Genomic DNA, 22,271 nt, shown 5'->3' on the forward strand with positions numbered 1-22,271 from the left:
GCATTTAATTTTCTTCTCAAGGGGGACAGATTTGTATAAAATACTAAGAAATACTGAGACATATAACTTTTCAAAGGGGGTGGCTGGTCACCTTCCACCCTCTGTAACAAGAATCTGCAGACCATAGTGCTGACTTGCCTATTGCCCATTTAGGGGGGGTACCATTAAATAATGGGGTTTTCCACCAGTTACCTTGCTCATCAGCTGGTTTCTGGACCATCACCCAAGGCCTAAGAGGTAGAAGGAATCTTGTTTATGAGATCTGTTATTTTCTTGCCTCCCTCAGGTAGTGCAGGCACCCCAGTAATGTTTAACAAGAATGGGGATGCACCAGGGCGTTATGACATCTTTCAGTACCAGACAACAAACACCACCAACCCTGGTTACCGTCTGATTGGACAGTGGACAGATGAACTTCAGCTCAATGTGAGTACTACTTGTTCCTCTTCCTTTGCTCATGTGATGAAAGGGCAGACTTCAAATATGCTAAATTAGGCAAACATTCCTTGCTCATATGTTTGCATGCATATACAAGTGAGCATGCATCCTGTTATAATCATCTGTAGCAACTGATAATCCATAGTAATAAGAGAATGATCATGATGAGGATTATGAAGATAAAAATGTGTTTTGAATTTCTGCTGGGCATTATACTCAGGACTTAACGTGAATGATCTCATTTAGCCTGAGACTTGGATTGTTTAACCAACAAGTTACCAGCTAATATGTTAAAAGATCCTTCTCTTGGTCAGGTTTTCTTTCTTTCTTTCCTTCCTTTCTTCTTCATTTGGTGATGTATGTTTTAAAGCATTTCCGTGAGTCACTTTGGTTTGTACTGAGATTCTCTGAGTAATTGCATTGTTAGTTTCCATAACCTCTTCCTCTTTATGTCAAACATGACCTTGAGTAAGTAGCTGCTTCCTTGTGCAATGTTATGTCAAAGTTCACCAGCCAGAACTATCAAGAGCTCGTCTGTAGTCAAACACAGTTAGGTTTATTTAACTTGTTTCATGAAGAGAAGCTCCTGTCAGCAAAACTTCTTAATTATGAAAGAGTTCAGATGTCATTTATTATGTTTGGGGCTGAGATCGGTGGTTTTTAGGAAGTTTAGAGAAACAAAGGCTTTGGCTTTGATCCTCTAAGGAAATAGACATAAGGTGATGGTTGTACATCTTGGTGATGTTTGTTCCAAGGATGGGAAGATAAAGGCTGAGCAAGAGTTGTCACTAACAAGTAGTAGGCACTTTCGAGAGCTGAAAAAGGAAGATGTCATTTTTGTGGTTGCAGAGTATCCTTATTTCTAACTAGTTCCAGACGCAATTGTGGAGTGGCCTTGTTTTTGTCCTGTCCCACCTTAGTCATTGAGTGACTTTGTCTGATTATCATTTATATTCTAGTAAAGTTGTTGATGTTCTGTTTGGAATGTGCCTGCCTCAATATTAGCTAACAGATTTCTGGCCATTTAAAACAATTTTTTAGTTTCTTAATATGTCTGATTAAACATTCAGTGGTGTTCTTCTAATAATATTTCCAATGCCCCATTTGAAATTATTGTTAATGTAAATAAATATACCAGTCTTCACAGTGGCAAAGAACATGAGCCAGGATACTTCCATCCTGGATGGGCTACATAGCTGGAACTTTGCATACCACACATCCTCTGCTTTCCCCCCTCTCCCTTAAATAGGCCAGGCCCCAGCTTGGTGCTTGGGATCCTGGAACCTAGGGCAACAGAAGCTGGAGAAGTAAGAGTGTTCTGGGGCCACTGTGCTAAGGTGGGCTGGATAGGGTTACACTTCAAGAGATGCTGTAGCAGGTCCCTTCCTGCAGTGGCCTTGCAGCTGGGTACATGGGGCACGGCTTACAACTTGGGTAGAACATCCCAGGTTCATAAATGCTATATTGTATATGAACACATGATCTCCTTTTGTCCAGAAAGTTCCGGAATTACTCTAGTTGCTTTAGAGAAATGGAACTAATAGGATAGATGATAGATAGATAGACTATAAGGCAATGGTTCCCTCAGCTATGAAGGATAAGAAGTCCCAAGATGTATAATTGAGAAGCTGGAGACCCAGGAAAGCCAGTGGTGTAATTCCAGTCTGAGTGTGATATCAGGGGAAGACTCATGTCCCAAAGGAAAGACAGGCAGAGAGGATTCTTTCTTACTTAGCCTTTATGTTGCATTTCCGCTTTCAAATTTGTTGAGGTATACTCACACTGGAGAGGGCAATCTGTTTTACACATTCTACCATTTTAAATGTTCATCTCATTCAGAAACACCCTCAGAGACACACCTAGAATACTGCTTAACCAAATAGTTGGGTACCTCATGCAGATAAAATGAACTATCACAGGCCCTATCCCAGAAAATTCCTTCTAATGCTTCTTACAAAGCTCAAAATTAAGCTAATACCATTTATCATTCTACACCTTTAGAAGGCACTTTGGAAATTTCTGAGAGTAAGGCTTCTTGAGAGTATAATATAGAATTAATGTTATGGGAGTGGGGAGTTTGGGGCATGGTTTATAAGAAGAGAGGATTATTCATAAGTGGGAGGACTGGAGACTGATGCGGCCACCACAGATCAGTTACCTCATTTGTACGGTGCCCAGCCTAGCTCTGCTCATCCCTGTCTAGTTCTCCCTCTCCTGAGATCTTCCATCCAAGTGAGCTCACACAATGATTGAGTCCAGAAGACTGTGATGGAGCCAGACCGCAAGTGTGAGCCATGGCTAAGATGTGTGCTGAGTACCAGAAGCAAAGGGAAAGCTAAAATTATCCTTAACTTAAAGTGTACTAAATTTTGAGCAAAAATAGAAAATGAAAGTAAAACAAACAAACAAACAAACCAAATTCACCAGGTAGACTCAAGGGGTAATAATGAAAAGCAAATCAAAGTAGCATAATCTGGCTGACATACCCAAAGTGTGTTTTGATTGGGTGTTGCCTATGGCATACAAAGATGGATCAGCCAGAACTAAATATAGGGAATCAAGGTCTATGGTACACATGTGAAGTGAGGCTTATTATAAAACCCACAAGATTGTATAGGTACATTAATCTTTGCTAGCATAACCCCCTGCACCAATGTTAAATTCCTGGCATGTATAATTTGTTCATTTTGTCCATGCACACAAGAATCCCAACCATGCTTCACCAACTTCAGATATTACCTGGGAATTCCTTTTTTTTTTTTTTTTTTTTTTTTTTTTGAGAGAGAGAGAGCATGAGGAGGGGAGGGGGGCACAGGGAAAGAGACAGAGACAGAGAGAGACAGAGACAGAGAGAGAATCCCAAGCAGGCTTCATGAAGCCTGATGCAGGGCTCAAGCCCATAACCCTGGGATCATGACCTGAGCCAAAATCAAGAGTTGCACACTTAACTGACTGAGCCACCCAGGCACACTTATCTGGGAATTGTTAAGCCCACAATTTTTAATTTTTTTAAATTTTTATTTATTTTTGAGAGAGACAGAGTGGAGGAGGGGCAGAGAAAGAGGGAGACAGAATCTGAAGCAGGCTCCACACTGTCAGCACAGAGCCCAACATGGAGCTTGAACTCACGAATGGCAAGATCATGACCTGAGTCAAAGACGTTTAATCACCTGAGCCACACAGGCACCCTTTAAGCCCACAATTTTTAAGAACCAACATCAATACCAGTTTTCTTTTTCTTTATTTGGTCTGTATTTTATCCTTCATAAGAGTTGTTTTTGATTAGCCATTTAACAGGTTTTCATTTTTTGTTTAAAAAAATTTTTAATGTTTATTTTTTTGGGGAGAGAGAGACAGAGACAGAGACAGTGTGAGCGGGGGAGGGGCAGACAGAGAGGGAGACACAGCATGTGAAACAGGCTCCATGCTCTGAGCTGTCAGCACAGAGCTCAATGTGGGGCTTGAACTCAGGAACTACGAGATCATGACCTGAGCCAAAGTTGGACACTTAACCAACTGAGCCACCCAGGCACCCTATTTTTTTAATTTAATGCATTTTTCGTTTGTTTTTAATGCATCTATGACATGGTAAACATTTCAAGAAGCAGTGGGTGCATGATGGGTAAGAAAACACATGTGGTCCCTGTTCTCACAGAATCGATGATCTAGAATGGTGGTACGTGACACAAAAGGAAACAGAGAAGATCCCAAAGTTGTGAGAAGAGGCATGGAGAAGGGAGAATAATGGAAGTGGAGAAAGACTTCCCAGATGAGAAGCTAGCCATGTGAGGAGTATGAGTGATCTACCAAGCAGATCAGGAGGCTGACATTGCAACGGCATGACTAAGGGAGAGGAGGAGGAGTGGTAGGAAAGTTTGGAGCCATTGCTAAGACACACAGCATAAAGTCACTTGCAGGCTATGCTAAAACATTTTTAAAATTTTATTCCAAGTGCATTTTAAAGCCATTAAGAAGTATTAAGCAAGGAAGTGACTGGATCAAATTTAGGAATAAAAAATTACTTTGTCTGTTGGGAAGGTAATGAATTGGAAGAGGCAAGAGTGGGAGAGGAAGACCACCTGAGAGTTGATTTGAGCTGTCTGGCTAAAAAAGGATGGTTAGCGCAGGGCTTCTCAAACTTTAGCATATAGCAAGATCATCTGGAGTATTTGTGAAAACATACCTTGCTCAGGCCCACTCCCACAGATTCTGATTCATGTGGTGTCTGTCTTGATTGGGTGGGGACCCCAAAATGTGGAGTAGGGACTGAGTTGAGGCAGGTGGCATGGATGGCAAGGATTCACCAAAGGCACAACTAAGGAGTTTGAAGTTTATTGGATACACCACCAGGGAGCAGTGGGAGGGAGAGCAAAGGAGAGATTCTTCAAGGAGACAGTTGATGGGGCTGTTTTTAAAGGGAGAAGGTGGGGAGGTATGGAGAAGTATGGAATTTCCCTCCTTTGGTAACTGTGCTTGGTTATAAATAGCCCATTGGTCATTTAGGGCCTCTGGATATTTTGCGGTGGGTTGCCTCATGGTCCTGTCTATATTCAGCCAGGAGGTCTCTGTGGACCCCTTTACCTTGATCAAGTTTCCATTGTTCAAACCTGTTGTCCAAAAGTAGCCTCTAAATTCAGAGGGTCTCAGAGTGGGAGGAGGCTAAAGCATTTGCCTAAGAGGCTCTGTGTAATGCTGGTGGCACTTTGAGATCCACTGGCTTAGAGAGTGTAGTGATAGTGGATGTATAATGAAGTGAGTAGAAACATATATGTGTCTAATGCATATAATACACATGTGTATATATATTTACATACACATATCTTAGAGGTAGAAAAGCATAATGTAGTGATGGCTTCACTTCTGGTATTGGAAGAAAAATAAGAATCAAGAATGAACCCCACATTCATGGCCTGAGTGGCTGTGTGGATGATAGCCACATAAGGTGAGGAAGGCTGCTCAGTGTAGCAGGGGTCAGGGGGAGAGTAAAAGTGAGAATCCTAAGCTAATGTTCTTAAATGTATAAGAGCCAAGATGAACTGGATTTAAGTCTGAAGCTCAGAAAAGAGTTTTGGCCTACAGTTATTTAACAAAAACACAGTTAAGTTGTCAACCTATAAATGACATTTAAACCCATTAAAGAAAAAGAGAATAGCTTAGAACCCAAGGCCTCCAAAACCTCACAGGAAATGGTACAGCTCGATTCCAGCTTCTCAACATAGCAACCAGCTTCAAATACTCGATTTCTTGAGCCTGGAAAGTTGGGGTAAACATACACTTTGGCTTCTGTGTTTGCTAATGGAAGCTAAATCAGGGAGATACAGCCTTAGATGGGAATACTTCTTACTCTGTTTTGTCATGCTGAACGTGTTGTGTCATGAAGAGCATACAGGACACCTGAGTTCACAGGTGGATCCAGTAGTGTCCGCTTGGTCCTGCATGCCACCTGAAGGTATGAATGCACCAGGACAGGGCCATTTTCAGAATGGTGAGAGGCTGGATTAATGCAATTCAGGACACCTGCAAGGATAACTAGCCTTGATAGGCGATTACCCTGTTGACATCTTTTTTTTATGGGATCCTTAGGAGATCATGAAGTTGAATGTAAATCCCAAAAGGAAAGACAAAAGAAGAGATAGAGAACCCAGAGGCCACTCCTGTACCCTGCCCTGGACAGCCAGGGCCATGCCCAGGCAGCCAATCCAATGGTTGGTATCTTACCCAACATCACCCTACACATAATGTTCCTTTTGCTATAATTATTATGATTCAGTTAAAAATTTTATAAGAGTATAATTGGGCAAACTTAGTTTTGTATGTTTGCTTTCTTTTCTTCTAGTCAAAAGAACAAAACGAAGCATTTCAAAATGGCAAGTGTACTTCTCATTTGCAAAGACTCAGGGGGATATGCTTTCAATCCCCAGTTAGATCATCTCTAGCAAATGAAATTTTCACAAGCACTTTCTCTGTGGTCAGTAATTGCAAATGAGTTTCTGAGCCAAGAAATGAGAGTTTTAAGAATCCCAGCCTATCGAGCAGACTGCTCTGCTGTTCAGTATCCAATCCTCTGGAAGTTAGGTTCCTAAGAGTGTGCTGTCTGCTAGGGACCGTGGTCATGCTCTCTTATTGCTGGAGGGGTAGCCCTGGACACTATCTCCTCTCTGGACTAAGAGAGGACCACATGGTTTGCTACTAGGATATTTCTGCACTAACAAGATTTCATCACAAGGAAATCATAAAGAATAAAGCCATTTACTCTCTCAATTGCAACCTCTATAGAAATAATCCTGACTTGCTGTCTCAGGTTTGTATTTTGCTACACAGAGATTCCATAAAACATGATGTCATGATTTCCTGGGGGCAGGAAAAGGGGTAATGAGACAAATAGACATTGGTTATCTGCAGTGTGTCAGGATGGATGATAGCTAGTGGAGCTTCCAGGATAGAGGACAGGCAGGCCCTGCACTTGAGCTCATGGACTGGGATAAAGGGTCTGTAATGAATATACCGCATATAAAGGGCTTAAACATTATATAATCTAATGTGTATTCTTTTTAACATTTATTCATTTTTGAGAGACAGAGACAGAGCATGAGTGGGGGAGGGGCAGAGGGATGGAGACATAGAATCTGAAGCAGGCTCCAGGCTCTGAGGTGTCATGTCAGCACAGAGCCCGATGTGGGGCTCGAACCTATGAGCCTTGAGATCATGACCTGAGCTGAAGTCGGATGCTCAACTGCCTGAGCCACCCAGGCACCCCAATCTAATTTGTATATTTACATTTGATTTATGTTTGAACAGCATTTTGAAGAATAGGCGGTAGTTCCCAGATAGGAAAGAAGAAAAAAAAATGTTTTACAATGCATAATGTAGTACCATTTAAAACTGAGATACGGGAATATGTCAGAAAAAAAGACAAGAATGAAATGGAGATGCTTTTCAAAATTCTAAATGTATGATATGAAGTAAACTCTACATTTGTGATGTGTATTAGAAATAAAGATGATTTTTGTCATCTTTCATTTATTTACAATTAGTAGGAAATTAGATGTGCCCAAAATGTTAAATTTTCAAATAACTGAAATTATTGAAAATACCAAAATGTTAATTAGAATTTAAAAATAATGAGTACTCTTAGTAGGCACCTTCCTGCGGTGAATTGCACTGTCTTACATAAAAGGCTCTGAATGAATATTACTTAACCTTTCCTGGAACCTCAATCATCTGCCATTCTGTAAAATAGTCTGGTTTAGTGATCTTGTGAGGTACGTGAAGCTTGTTAGCTTTTTAAGTGATTTGTTCCCCCATTGAACTTACTTTCCACCTATAGACTGAAAGCTCCTTGAAAGTAAAACCCAAATTTTAGTCATTGTTTTACATACACACTAGCAAAGTACCTGGCGCCCGGTAGGCATCTGGGTTTTTTTGCTAACACATAAAACCGTGTAAAATGAATATGATCTCTTTTTAATGACGGACAGTACCTACAGCAAGCAGCCTCTGCTTCCTCCCTATGGGAAGAGTACCCAAGTGTCCTTTGAGCCATATGGTTTGTGCTGGATAATTCCCAAGACCAGGGGTGGGATCTGATTGAGCTTAAGCTGGTTGCCAGGGCCATTGTAATGGGATTGGTGCCAAACTAAGCTTGCCCAATCAGGATAAAGCACTAGATGTCTGGTGGCTAATCTGGGATACCAAGAAGCTCTTGTCCAAAGTGGATGTGACCCTCTGGATCCACAAGGAGCCATTTGGAGGCCACAATGCAGGAGCGCCAGGGAAGAGGAGTCAAACTTGAGAGAAACAGGTCTAGCTTACAGTCTTTGAGCCCTAGGAAAAGCTTGTTGGAAGCCATGCCTTCTGGATGGCTCTGTTATCAATAAATCAAGGGCATTTGAGTATTTTTAAAATACTCCCAGATCAGAAATGAAAAAAGAATCCACCTACCCTCAATAAGCAGAATTTTTCACATTTCATTAAATTGAAGTAATCAAAATGTAATTTTAAATGTTGAGATTTTGTTAAATATTGAATCTTCCTCAGTGCTTAGAATTTTGGCTCTCACAGGCATCTGAAGATATAAAAAGTACAGTTAATTGCAGAAATCATTGTTTAATCAAATTACATATGCCAAAATCAATACTTACTTATACCTGCATATAAAACTACTAATCACTCTATTATTTCATAATTGCAATAGTAAAAATGTTTTTTAAAAATGTAATCACACTGATGATTTACTGTATTGCATGAACTATGAGATAATAGATAGCCATAATCAAAGCAGTGTTGACAGGGAGGAAAATGTGTGTAAGTTGTCAAAACCTAGAACTTCTTTAGGTTCAGTTTGCAGTCTTAAAGAATCACTTGATTGTGCATCCTAATAAATAATAACGAATAACCCTTATCTTACAATTTATAATTTTCATGTTATGACTACAAGTCATGAAGCTGACCTGATTAAATGGACCTGAGTCTCAGCTCTACTACTTACTAGCTGTGAAGCAGTGTTACAATAGCATGAATTCCATGAGGTTATTGTTAGAATTAAATGTAGTGATATATGTAATGTACTTAAAACAGTGCCTGGCACATAATAAATATTCAATAAATGTTAGCCACAGGAGCAACAATAATTTAATATCCCTAGTTGCTAACATTATCTGTAACTGCTCAAAATGTCAGTTTCTAGTATTTAGCCTCATTATTTTTTTATACCCCTGCACCCAGTATAATGCTTAGTATATAAAAATGGCTTGTTCTATATTAACTAGATGAGGAGATAAACAGACAAACCATTGAATTACACCATAAATGACCTAGGGGTGATGAATGCCAGTTTTGATGTAGAATTTCCAGTGTCTGTTGGATGAATGGACGAGAGGATTTGTCCAGAGTTCTACCCCAATCGTCAATTTCATATGATTTAGGGATTCATCCGAGAACTTGGTTTACCAGACAGGTTCCCAGTTCCCTTTTGCACATGGTATGTAGGTAGGCTGATTCAAACTGCAAAGATAGACTGCTTTGGTCTCGGAATGATAAGGCAAGTCAGGAAAAAAGGAGAAAGAAGGATAAAAGATGGCTTTAGTTTTGTTTCAGTTGATCCTTAGTTTTAGAAACCTACCAGTGGCTCTTGAGAACATGGGGTGTGACTACTGTCCTGAGGGATCAAGTGGGAGAGTCATTGGCTATGTTGGTATTGGTGAAAGTAACTTAAAACTTAAGCCATTGAAGCTGGTTCCATCTGCCACCTGCTTCTCTACCCTTTAATGCTACCTTAGTGAAGAAGTCAAAACCGCAAAAGATTTAGGATCACAGCATCTGGTGTATAATCATTCTCCTTGCAGTTATTAGATCTGTGAACCAGGACAAGGAAGGTTTCTTTGAAAAGATGACATTTATCCTGAGACCAGAGTCACAACAGTTCTTTGCATTTGTCAGTAAATTCTAATTTATTGTCTGAATCTAACATTAAGTACTGTTTTCCAACTGTCCGGCAGCTTGAGAACACAGATCCCAAAATGAATACAGTCAGCAGGTATGTTTAAAAAGTTAATGACTTTGGGGCACCTGGGTGGCTCAGTCGGTTAAGCATCCGACTTCCACTCAGGTCATGATCTCACAATTTGTGAGTTTGAGCCCCACGTCAGCCTCTGACAGCTCAGAGCATGGGGCCTGCTTTGGTTTCTGTGTCTCCCTCTCTCTCTACCCCTCCCTTGCTCACTCGCTCTCACTCTCTTTCTCTCTTTCAAAAATGAGTAAACATTGAAATGAAATAAAATAAAAAGTTAATGACTTGACAGTATTTTAAAAATCAATAAATTCCATAAGAATAAGTATATTTTGGGCTGGTCTTTTAAAAATCAGAAAATCTGGCGATAACATGCCATTATCCCATGCTGTAACAGCTGGCTGGAACTAAGTAGCAACTTCCCACTTCAGACAAAGTATGTGTTCTCCCAAGTTCCCAAGCCCACCACTACCTTACTCCTGTCGTTGTGTTTCATTCTCCTAATCTAGATTTAGACTAGATTCTAACTTATTTCCACTTATTTGGTTTGAGCATATGCTTGACTTTTTTCTCTGGAAATTGGTTTTTAAAAAGCAACAATAACATAACAATTTTGTTAATGACCCCAAATACCCATAAGTATAAAAAACATTTTATTTAAAAGCATCAAGTAAAGCACTTAGTAAAGATAGTGCTTTTGTTTGGAAATACGTATTTGTACATATTCTGAAACATATTGAAAATAAAAGAAGCACATCACCCTTGCATTTGTCAGCATTTTTTTCTAGTAGTCAGTGGTGTATAACTGTGTTCAGTCTATGAACGTCTGGAAGATGAATGGTATTTATAATTACCAATATAGCTCCACAGACACGTAAACAGAGAACTCTAAATCCCGACTTTTGTTTTGGCATGGTAGGTATTCACACAAGTCACTTCAAGTTTATGAATATGCAACCACATTGTATAGGGAAATTGTTGGATTTTATTACTGTGTGCATTTTGAACTCAGGCATAATACACCGGCAAGGAGAAATAATCAGAAGGACAAGTGGAATGAGTTCAACTGTTAGAACAGGGGCTTTCAGCAGATGCCGACAATCCAAAATTATAGTAAGGAAAGAGATGAGTTTATGGACCCTCTGCCTGACTTTTTGCCCTGTGAAGCTAAAACTGCTAGAATGATCCAATCATGTTAAAATTAAAATATAGGAATTTGATTTGACATGTTTTCAAACGCATGGAAGTTAGTCTTAACAAGTGAGGCCGTGTCAGAAGGCCGAGCTAGAATCTGCCTTTGCCACTTAGTGCTTTAGCAGATCTTCTAACATCTCTGAATCCCAGTTCCCTATGTATTTAAAATAAAGTGAAGTCAAGCAAAACAGCTACTTCACAAGAACACTTGGAGAATAAATTGCAATAATTTCCCTGATGTAAGAAAGCCTATAGCATTTGTGGTTGTGTTTCTTGTATGCGTTTTTTATGGGTGCCGTAAATAATACCTAGAAATTAAGTGACTGAGAAAAGCACGAATGAATCCTCTTAGAGGTCAGAAGTCAACATGGGTCTCACTGGGCTTCAATCAAGGTGTCACCAGGGTTGTGTTTCTTTCTGGAGGCTCCAGGCGATCGTGTGTTTGCTGCTCATTCAGGTTGCTGGTAGCATTTGGTTCTTTGTCATATGGCACTGAGGCTCTCTCTTGGCTGTCAGCTGTGAGTTGATCCCAGCTTCTAGGGACTGCCTTCATGCATTGGTTTGCACGCCCTTCTTCCTCAAAGCCGGCAATGACAGGTTGAGCTTCCCTCATGGTTCCCGTCTGCCCTGCCTTCTCTTTCTCTCTCTCACTGGTCCTTGCACCTTCCTCTTCCACTTTGGAGGGCCACTGTGATACACTGGGCCCAGCCACATAATCCAGAATAATCTATTTTTAAGGTCTGTAACCTTATTCCATCTACAGAGTCCTTTTTGCCATATAGGGTAACATATATACATGTTCAAGAAATTAGAATGTGGACATTTCTGTTTGGAGTGGGTGCAGATTATTTTGCCTAACCACAGTTCTTTACTGCATAACTTTTTTTTTTTTTTTAATTTTTTTTTCAACGTTTATTTATTTTTGGGACAGAGATAGACAGAGCATGAACGGGGGAGGGGCAGAGAGAGAGGGAGACACAGAATCGGAAACAAGCTCCAGGCTCTGAGCCATCAGCCCAGAGCCCGACGCGGGGCTCGAACTCCCGGACCGCGAGATCGTGACCTGGCTGAAGTCGGACGCTTAACCGACTGCGCCACCCAGGCGCCCCTACTGCATAACTCTTTACCTGAAGTCTATAACATCCATATCAGATTCTGATCATTCATAAATAAGGAGTTAATATAGTTGTGTACACAGATAGGAGGTTTATGCGGTTCTCTAAACTTAAGCACTTTTGGTGTCTAAATGAGCTAATGTGTTTGATTAATAAATGTTCTAATCCTATTTCTAGAAAAGTCTAGGGAAAAATCCTGAATTAAGAACCTTGAATTAATGAGAATTAAACAGAATCCCCCCCAAGTGAGGAGGCAGCATTGAAGACTATCAGGAAGAGTAAGTGATGCCAGCACAACAGGAGACTCAGCTGAGCTCCAAGAGGGAGTTCTGTGACCTCCAACTTTTTCTCAGTCAGATAATATGGCCCAACCTGCTTATTAAATGAAACTCCCAAAAGGATAGTGAGGGACAAGGCTTCATCTTGCATTAACTCATTTTCTTTTTTCATTTGTCGGGAGATAGTAATTTGATGATACTGACGTTTCCCAATCTCCTATCCCCAATTAATTAATCTTTTAATTCACACTCTTAATCTAGAAGATTAATTCTTTTAACCTTTTGTTCCCAATATAGCCCCCAAGTTCCTGAGCATTCATTTTGATTGCATTAGTTCTCTTTAAGTGGCAAAGCAGAAATGCAGAGAGAGAGAATATATTGGCAGTTCTTTTTTTTTTTTTTAATTTTTTTAACGTCTATTTATTTTTGAGACAGAGACAGAGCACGAACAGGGGAGGGTCAGAGAGAGGGAGACACAGAATCTGAAACAGGCTTCAGGCTCTGAGCTGTCAGCACAGAGCCAACGCGGGGCTCGAACTCACAGACCGCGAGATCATGACCTGCGCTGAAGTCGGTCGCTTAACCGACTGAGACACCCAGGCGCCCCTAAAAAGCTAAAAACATAGAGTTGCCATAAGAACTAGCAATTCCACTCCTAGGTATATACTTAACTCAGATGTTCTCTGATCCCTGAAACGCCACAAGGAGTAGAATATAGTAGTAACTTGGAATATGGGGTGTTTATTGCCAGCTCCCTGACACAGCTACCAACATGCCCTGTTGATAAAGCAAAATCATATTTACCACACAATAAGGGAGATCACCACCTTTACAGAGTCTTAGTAGCCTCTCAAAGGAGGAAGAGCATGTGTGGATTGAAGCACTTCTTTTCATGAGGGAGGCTTGATCAGAATTGAGCAAAGTGTGTGTTATTAGAGTTTCATGTTGGTGAACACAGCAAGGAGGGCTGGGGAGTAAGTATTTTTGAGCAAATAGTCATTTTATTGGAGGGCTTGGGTCAGTAGAGTGATAAGTGATCTGGAAAATGACTTCCCCTGTGGCAATTTATTTTCCTGGGAATAGGATGATCTATTATTCAAATAGACACATTTTTAGGAAGTTCCTCATATAAATTACAAAAATATTTGTAACTTCATCTTCCTGGTCCTGAATTTCTAGCATTATGGAACCATCATTAGTGTAGACAGAGTGTCTTTGATCCTTGCATGCAAATTGTTCTGAGGTGGACCGTTAGAATGCTTTTGTCTGGGATAAGCTAACTGTGTGCAAAGTCATCCTCAGTGGAATTCTGTAACACCTAGCAAGAGGCTATTTTGTGGTATCATTGCTACCCACACGTAAGGATAATTCTTCCTCAAATGTGAAAAGTCACCCCTGTATTCTTTTTCCATTCTCTCCCAACCTTCAGAACCAAAATAGCACAGACACCAAGGTATATGTCATCTCAACCTACCCCACTTGCTTCTAGAAGCCACCTCCATAACTGATGCTATTAAAGTCCATCCTCTGTTTAAATTAGTGTCTGTGTCCTAACCTAAGTAGGGTCCCTCGTCTGAAAGAGTTCACTTTTCTGGTTACTGCCCTGGAAGGCCCCACTCTTATTTTTCTCAGGTAAGCACTGCCCTTCCTAAGGATGCTTTGTGCAAGCCATCTTTCTTTCTTTCTAGCAGCTTATGTGGCATGATGTCTACAAATAGCTTCTCCACATGATCTACATTTGAGAGTAGCAAACCCTCCTGCATAAAAATCTGAATGAGCAGACCTTCCAACCCTTAATTATGTTGTGCATGTTCACATATGTGTTTCCCATGCCTGGGAACAGGTTCCAGCTGGTCTTTCCATGGCTGCACAGATTATTTCTCATCGTTAAGAATAAAAGTGGCTTCAGTGGGTTTTTATCCCCAAACCCACTTAGGCTCTCTCATTTGATGGATTGTGTAGCCCATGAGAAATCTCTGTCCTGCTTGGAAAATGAGGTGTGAAGAGCCTGGGAGTGGTGGTCTTCCAGCTATCCCCTTTGTCCCAAGCTAGACCTCAATCCCAAGAAACTGTCTTGCCTGCCACTCCAGACACAGCTCTCTGGCCAACAGGTGTTCATTCTTAACAATTTCTTCAACAAACACTCAAGTATTCAGATGTAGGTGGTGTTTCAATTGCTCTGCTTAATAATCCTCCCCAATATGACAATGAGAAAGGAGTAACAAGCTCAGAACAAGGAAGACAGAAAAGATGCGGTAGGAAAATAAAAAGAACTGTAAATTTCTCATAAATAACAAATGCGTTCTTGATTTATTGCGTGGTGATACTGTAACACAGCCTTCACAATGACTGAATAGGACATAAGGGCCTTTATCTTAGCAGGGAACATGATGTCTGCCATTTGAAATCACACTCTGAAAGCCGGCTTTAACACAGTGATGGATATGCGTTGGAAAGGGAAGTGGCTCTTTGAAATTGCTCTGAAATCATTTATGCTTCAGTAAGAAGCTAGCAGCGAAGTTGGTAAATAGTCAGTTACATGATTTGTGCGCATATTTCCCAATAGTTAATTTTTTCCCATTAAAGGTATAGATCACCTTGGCTATAAATGCCAGTTTACAGAATTCAATCAAGAGTGGCAGATTAGACTGTCAGGAGTCTGGCGAGAAGGGGTGGAACCAATAGTTATTCTCTCTCATCCCTGCTATTGTTATACAAATGAGTACCTTTGCAACTTGAGGTGACTGCCTATAAAGAAAGGAGGCTTGAGCAGAAGACCAACTGATTTGCCTTATAGTCATTAACTTGCAGCATTGTTGGAAAACTATTGAAGATGTCCTAGCTGTCTTGCAAATGTCACTGTCAAGCATCTTATTAGGCATATCCAGTATTTGTAAGTTTTTTTTATAAAAATGCATTTGGGGGCACCTGGGCAGCTCAGTCAGCTAAGCCTCTGACTTGGGTTCAGATCATGATCTCACATCACAGTTCATGAGTTTGAGCCCCACGAGGGGCTCTCTGCTGTCAGCGCAGAGCCTCCTTCAGATCCTCTGTCCCCGCATCTCTCTCTGCCCCTTCCCCATTTGTGTACTCTTTCTGTCTCAAATAAATAAATAAATAAACAGACAGACATTTATTTATTTTTTTACAATGAAATTTTATTTTTATTATTTTTTAATATATGAAATTTATTGTCAAATTGGTTTCCATACAACACCCAGTGCTCATCCCAAAAGATGTCCTCTTCAATACCCATCACCTACCCTACCCTCCCTCCCACCTCCCATCAACCCTCAGTTTGTTCTCAGTTTTTAAGAGTCTCCTATGCTTTGCCTCTCTCCCACTCTAACCTCTTTTTTTTTCTTCCCCTCCCCCATGGGTTTCTGTTAAGTTTCTCAGGATCCACATAAGAGTGAAAGCATATGGTATCTGTCTTTCTCTGTATGACTTATTTCACTCAGCATCACACTCTCCAGTTCCATCCACGTTGCTACAAAGGGCCATATTTCATTCTTTCTCATTGCCACGTAGTACTCCATTGTGTATATAAACCACAATTTCTTTATCCATTCATCAGTTGATGGACATTTAGGCTCTTTCCATAATTTGGCTATTGTTGAGAGTGCTGCTATACACATTGGGGTACAAGTGCCCCTATGCATCAGTACTCCTGTATCCCTTGGGTAAATTCCTAGCAGTGCTACTGCTGAGTCATAGGGTAGGTCTATTTTAAATTTTTTGAGGAACCTCCACACTGTTTTCCAGAGTGGCTACACAAATTTGCGTTTCCACCAACAGTGCAAGAGGGTTCCCGTTTCTCCACATCCTCTCCAGGATCTATAGTTTCCTGATTTGTTCATTTTGGCCACTTTGACTGGCTTGAGGTGATATCTGAGTGTGGTTTTGATTTGTATTTCCCTGATGAGGAGCGACGTTGAGCATCTTTTCATGTGCCTGTTGGCCATCTGGATGTCTTCTTTAGAGAAGTGTCTATTCATGTTTTCTGCCCATTTCTTCACTGGATTATTTGTTTTTCGGGTGTGGAGTTTGGTGAGCTCTTTATAGATTTTGGATACTAGCCCTTCAGACAGACATTTAAAAAAAGTATTCAAAACTTAGGGACTCCTGCTGAAATCACCCTAGTCTTACTGGTATCGGCTCCATGTTTAAATTTATTAGTATTTTTTTAACCTATAGCTAAAATTACTGATAGGATTATTTTTAAATAGAATATGCTGCTGATTCCTTTCAGTGACCTTTCCTGAAACAGATTTCTGTTATCTGCCTTAATTTTCCTTGCTGAAAAATGGAGAGGAATTAATAGGTCACCATGAACAGGTATCCCTGCATAGGTCATTTCTGAAGAGGCAATATGACATAGCATTAACAAGCATGGGCCATGGAGTCAGGCTGCAGGTTTAAACCCTGAGCTTCACTACTTACTAGCCCTACTTCACCTCACTTAACTTGCCTCACTCACCCTCTCTGTAAAGATGGACTAATAAGGATAACTACTTATTAGTAGGATTTTCGTGAGGATCCCCTACATGAAAAGTGCCTATGATCGTGGTTGGTATATTCAGTATTTACTAGGACTACCATTATTGTCAGTGCATCTTTTCTTAAAACCTGACTTAACCTGGGGCACCTGGGTGGCTCAGTTGGTTGAGCCCTGAACTCTTGATTTCAGCTCAGTTCATGATCCCAGGGTCCTGGGATGAAGCTCCACATTGGGCTCTGTGCTTAGCATGGAGCCTGGTTAAGATTCTCTCTCTCTCTTTCTCTTTCTCTTTCTCACTCTGTTTCCCCACTCATTTGCCCCTTCCTGCTCATGTGTTCTCTCTCTAAAATAAAATAAATAAATAAAATAAAATAATTAAAACCAAACTGAGTGGCCACCTGAGTGGCTCAGTTGGTTAAGCATTCAACTCTTGGTTTCAGCTCAGGTCATGATCTCACGGTTCATGAATTCAAGTCCCACATCAGGCTCCATGCTGACAGCACAGAGCCTGCTTGGAATTCTCTCTCTCCTTCTCTCTCTGTACCATCCCCTGCCCCCCATCAAAATAAATAAACTGAAAAAAAAAAAAAAGATTTGATCTTGTCATTCTTCTGTGCCAGACTTTCACGCTGTCCTGTCCTTCCTCCAGGATCAGGGTGGGCACTCCTTTTCAGCTTCTGCCTTTTCCCCAGGTAACCTGGGTTCCTCTCCACATGCTTACATTCTGGTAACAGACCTCCCTAAATTGTTATGGATCTGTCACATTCTCTCTGACATTTCTGTCTTACCGTCATTTGGAATGCCATAGTCTTCCAAGAACTTAAACACTGGTCCCTGAAAGTACTCTAACTTGTCTGGAAAGACCCTACATCAAGCATTTCCTCCCCTGTGCCCCACAACTGGGACTATTCCTCTCCCCCTGGCAAATTCTTCTCTCTAACCACATCCATGAAGTCCTCAATGGCACTGGACCTCCTGGGGCCCAGCACAGTGTTAGACACCAAAGACCTACTTAAAAATGAAATTATTAGAAGGAAAATATTGAAAACTTGGATATCTTCTCTGGCACCAACTTCCTTTTTTTGGAGAGCTCTGAAATTGCGGTGTATGGAGAAAGGTCATTATTGAAGCTGGCAGAAGCACCTCTAGCTTAAGTTCATAAAATGCACTCAACAGAGCAAGATGTCCAGTAGTCCAGAGCCATGCATTGCTCAGACCCTCCGGGTTCAACCTCACCCCGAAAGAGGACTAAGAGGGCACAGGAAGTCTTCCGTAGACAGAGACTAAGGAAGCATTAACTACTCCTCTTAGACCTTCCTGATTCCGATATATACTTCTGCAATGTTACCTTTTTAACTTCCTAATGCCAGCTGGCTTTCAGAATGAGTAGACTGAGATCAATTAATATCCAGGATGGCTATTTTCAGAAAGATATCCATGGGTATGTGGTCGGAGTTAACAGGTTTACCTGTGTTAGGTAACTTCTTTAAGAAGGAACCCTCCACCAAGGACATGGTTTTGGGGCTATTTTTAGCCTGCTTCTCATTTTGCTTGTTGCACTTTGAGATGCGGATCTTTATTATTTTGTTTTCTTCTTCTTCACTGTGATCACAACAAAGAAAAAGCATCATTTTCCTTTTAAAAATAAGCCTTTTGAAATCTAATTTGAATGTTTTTGAATCCCTTCTTCCAGCCATTTCTCATGGGATTGCTAATTTTCCTCTCCCTCCTGCAAACTCTGTATCCTCCAATTAAAAAGTAAAATCACATACAAATACATTCAGTAAACTTGGTACATATCAATTTCTAATCTAGAGCACGGTACAAAAGGGCATCTAATGGCCATTTGTTAAGGTGCAAAGTCTTTGTATTTAACCATGACCCCTTGTCCTTTCCCCTTGGAAGATCAAATTCAGAGTGTCAAAACAGATGACTTCATTAAAGCTGAAAAATACAGCTTTCCAACTTGCAACGTGAACTTGGCAGTCCTTCTTGGTCTGTTGTGCTTGTTCTTGCCTTGCAGTCACTTTCCTTTCCTCAGCCCACCAAAACTCGCACTGACAGCATTGTTCAGTAACCATGAATTTGCAGGCGTGGTCTCTCCCAAGCCAACTGGAGGGAAATCTGGGGAATTACTGGCCTGTTGAAAGACCATATGTTTCTGCCATCCTAGGTGGAAGTCTTCACAGTTAAGCACTGGGCTCTGTTTCATCAGCTTTTGTGTTTTGGGGAAGGTACCGACTGGGTAATTGCTCATGACATTAAAAATTTATGTTGCTCAATGTATCAAGTAGACATTTATTTTTAAGCTGTGAGATGAAGGGGTCACTTGAAAAGGGAGAGGGGAGAAAGAACATTGGATTTGAAAAGTAAATATCCTTGCTAATGCTCTTCATTCTGCCAGGGGAGGTTTATACAAATATTTAATAACCAATAAGATTTGGGACCAACTAGTCTGTACAGTCACCAGCCCTTGTTAGACTAGAGTCCTGGAAGGCCCCTGCTGCACTAATTCATGAGTTTCTGAGTCATGGATGGATGCCGGGTCGCTCATGGCAAGGCTAGGGTTGCAGAGCAGTAGTGAATCCTGGAGGGAGGAGGCAGTTCTCCCATCCAAGTACTAACCAGGCCCGACCCTGTGGGCAGTTCTATTCATCAAGTGGCATGAAGACATTTTAGTATTTTAGCAACTCACAAAGTTATTCTTGTGTATGTGACTGCTTATTAGTCCATCTCTGCCCACCTCCCCCAGGCATGCAATTGCCTGCTCATCTTTGCAGGTAGTTCAAATATCACTATCTCTGCAGAACCTTCCCTAATTCCCAACTGATTCCTACTCAGTGTCCCCAGAACACTAACCATGACTTTGATACTTAAAATCATATGCTAAGGATCAGAAGACAGTTACATCATGGAAGAGAAAAGAGTATGGTCTCTGGGGTGCAGTGAACTTCTCTGGCCTCAGTGTACCCATGTATAAAGTGTGGACATTTGTATTGTCCTAGTCTACTACATTCTTCAAAAGGCCAATTGTGAGACAAGGATTTGGATGCAGACATTTGGGAGATGATCCCAGCAAACATGTGAGAGGGTAGGGGAGTAAAGCAAGAAGGGATCAGTGCAGAGTGTGGCCAGGCAGGCTTTCTTTGAGGGCATCTGGAGCATGGTCCCACTGGAGATTCCGAGAGAGTATCCAGAAGAGCCTCAGAATCATGGCAAGGAAGCTGGGGGATTTATCTACAACTGCATACCTCACAGGTTGAGGACTGTTCCTTGGGCATTATCTCCCCAGCAGTTCCACCTAAAAATGGCCAGAAGATATCCTCAGACATGGCAACCAAGAATGACATGTCAGTATGTTGGAAGTAATTGGCATGTACTGAAACTATCCACAGACTAGCCTCTGAAGTGGGACAAGTTGGTATGAGTAGAGCATGGACAACACCTGCTACAAATACCCCCTTCACAGAGTGTTTGTGATACTGTATGCAGAGGATCTAGCTGTGTGTCTACTCCATAGAGCCTTCTCAATAGTCATTTGATTAATAATATTAGGTGACCTTTTTGATCACCTATAGTGACTATATGCCAGTCACTATTTGCATGCCAACTTATTTAACCCTCATAGTTAACTAACAAGGGTATTTTTATTCCCACTTTATAGGTTAGGAAACCAAGGTCCCCAACAATGGTGGTGAAGGTTATATAGATACTAAGTGGGAATTATAAATCCAGGCAATCTGGCCTCACAGTCCCCACTCATAGCCACTATGTATTATTTCTCTCTGAGTATAAGGGAGAAAATGGCTGAAAAGATCTCTAGATTTACATAAATGTTAACTAACTCTAACCCTTATTTTTAGTTTGTCACTCAGCCCATTTATATGACCCCAGAAACAGACCTTTGGAATAAAAGACTTGATACTTTGCTTAATTTAGACCAGGCCCATTCATTTGCAGTACACAGTGGATACTGTGCTTGTCAGACACAGATGCCATCATTAGTCAAGAGCATTTACTTGAAGGTTTCTCATGTGGAGAGCTTTGTTCCAGGAGCTGTTGGGAGTTAGAGAAGAAGTGGGGGAGACAGTCTCATCCATCACTGAGTCTAACCAGGTAGTACAGATGCCCATAATTTCCTACCTAAGTGGCAGAAATGAAAACTAAGCATGCAAAACTCAGCCAGGCCCCTTAAGGTAACACAGACAGGTTCTTCTTCTTCCCCTGCAATGTGTTTTCCAGGTTCCAGCTGGTGAAAATGCAGATTTAGAGCAAAATAAGAAAAGTCACAAGGGGGAGGGATCATCCTCTTCACTAATGTGAAGGAAGATGGGTTATATATAAACATACCTCAAAGCAATTAGAATCAAATCATGCTTTGGGTTTGGAGCTGTGTTAACAATGACTTGGAGACTGAACTTCAAAGTATGAAATAGGCCGCATAATATCCACTTCTCCAGTGAGCTGCAAGGTTAACTAAAAAGCAAACTAGCAAAATGATGGTCCATAAATGTTATTTTTTTCTTTCTCTGCTTACACTTTGGGAGCAGTAATTCATTGTGAGTATTGCAGACTTACGGCTAGTTGGGGATAGGGGATGTTAAATGTACAGTTTAGAGCTGTGAGTTTCAAACTTTGCCATACATTCCTATTGGCATGAATGTTGAAATGGAGATTACCATAGGCAGCCACCAACTCTGAAATTCTGATTCAGCTAAAAAACATTGTTCGGTGTTGAGGAAATTCTGCTGTAGTTGGTGTCTGGAACACATTTTGGAAAGGCTGGCCCCTTATCCATATTTACCAAGGAATCCAAGAGTGAGCTGCATAAAATTAATAAAGTGATCAATTAAGAGCCTACCCACACAGTTACAAAGTGCATTAAAAAAGGAGACACTTAAGCATGGGATTGTGTTACAGTCTGAATAGTTACCTAGATGCTAGTAGTGCCAAAGTGTGTGAATGGGTGGGCATGAGTGAAGGCATGAGGGTACAGGGTGCATTAGTCTTCATACTTTTCTTTTTCTTTTCAATATATGAAATTTATTGTCAAATTGGTTTCCATACAACACCCAGTTCTCCTCCCAAAAGGTGTCCTCCTCAGTACCCATCACCCACCCTCCCCTCCCTCCCACCCCCCCATCAACCCTCAGTTTGTTCTCAGTTTTTTTTTTTTAATTTTTTTTAACGTTTGTTTATTTTGGGGACAGAGAGAGACAGAGCATGAACGGGGGAGG

The 22,271-nt window shown here is 41.0% G+C and overlaps 1 protein-coding gene across 7 annotated transcripts in view; it reads left to right on the forward strand.

The window, feature by feature from the left end:
* The window catches only part of GRM7 (glutamate metabotropic receptor 7), an 872,169-nt gene that overhangs the window by 596,314 nt on the left and 253,584 nt on the right, over nucleotides 1–22,271 (forward strand). For all 7 annotated transcript variants that reach the window (XR_006716005.1, XR_006716006.1, XR_006716007.1 and 4 more), the window contains exon 7: nucleotides 287–426. Coding sequence is in view for 3 of the 7 variants with exons in the window: in XM_045493619.1 (XP_045349575.1) it covers nucleotides 287–426 (140 nt within the window). In the remaining 4 variants the exon portion in view is untranslated. The remainder of the gene's footprint in view (nucleotides 1–286; nucleotides 427–22,271) is intronic.

This window comes from Leopardus geoffroyi, chromosome A2, assembly GCF_018350155.1.
Source record: "Leopardus geoffroyi isolate Oge1 chromosome A2, O.geoffroyi_Oge1_pat1.0, whole genome shotgun sequence".
NCBI lineage: Eukaryota > Metazoa > Chordata > Mammalia > Carnivora > Felidae > Leopardus > Leopardus geoffroyi.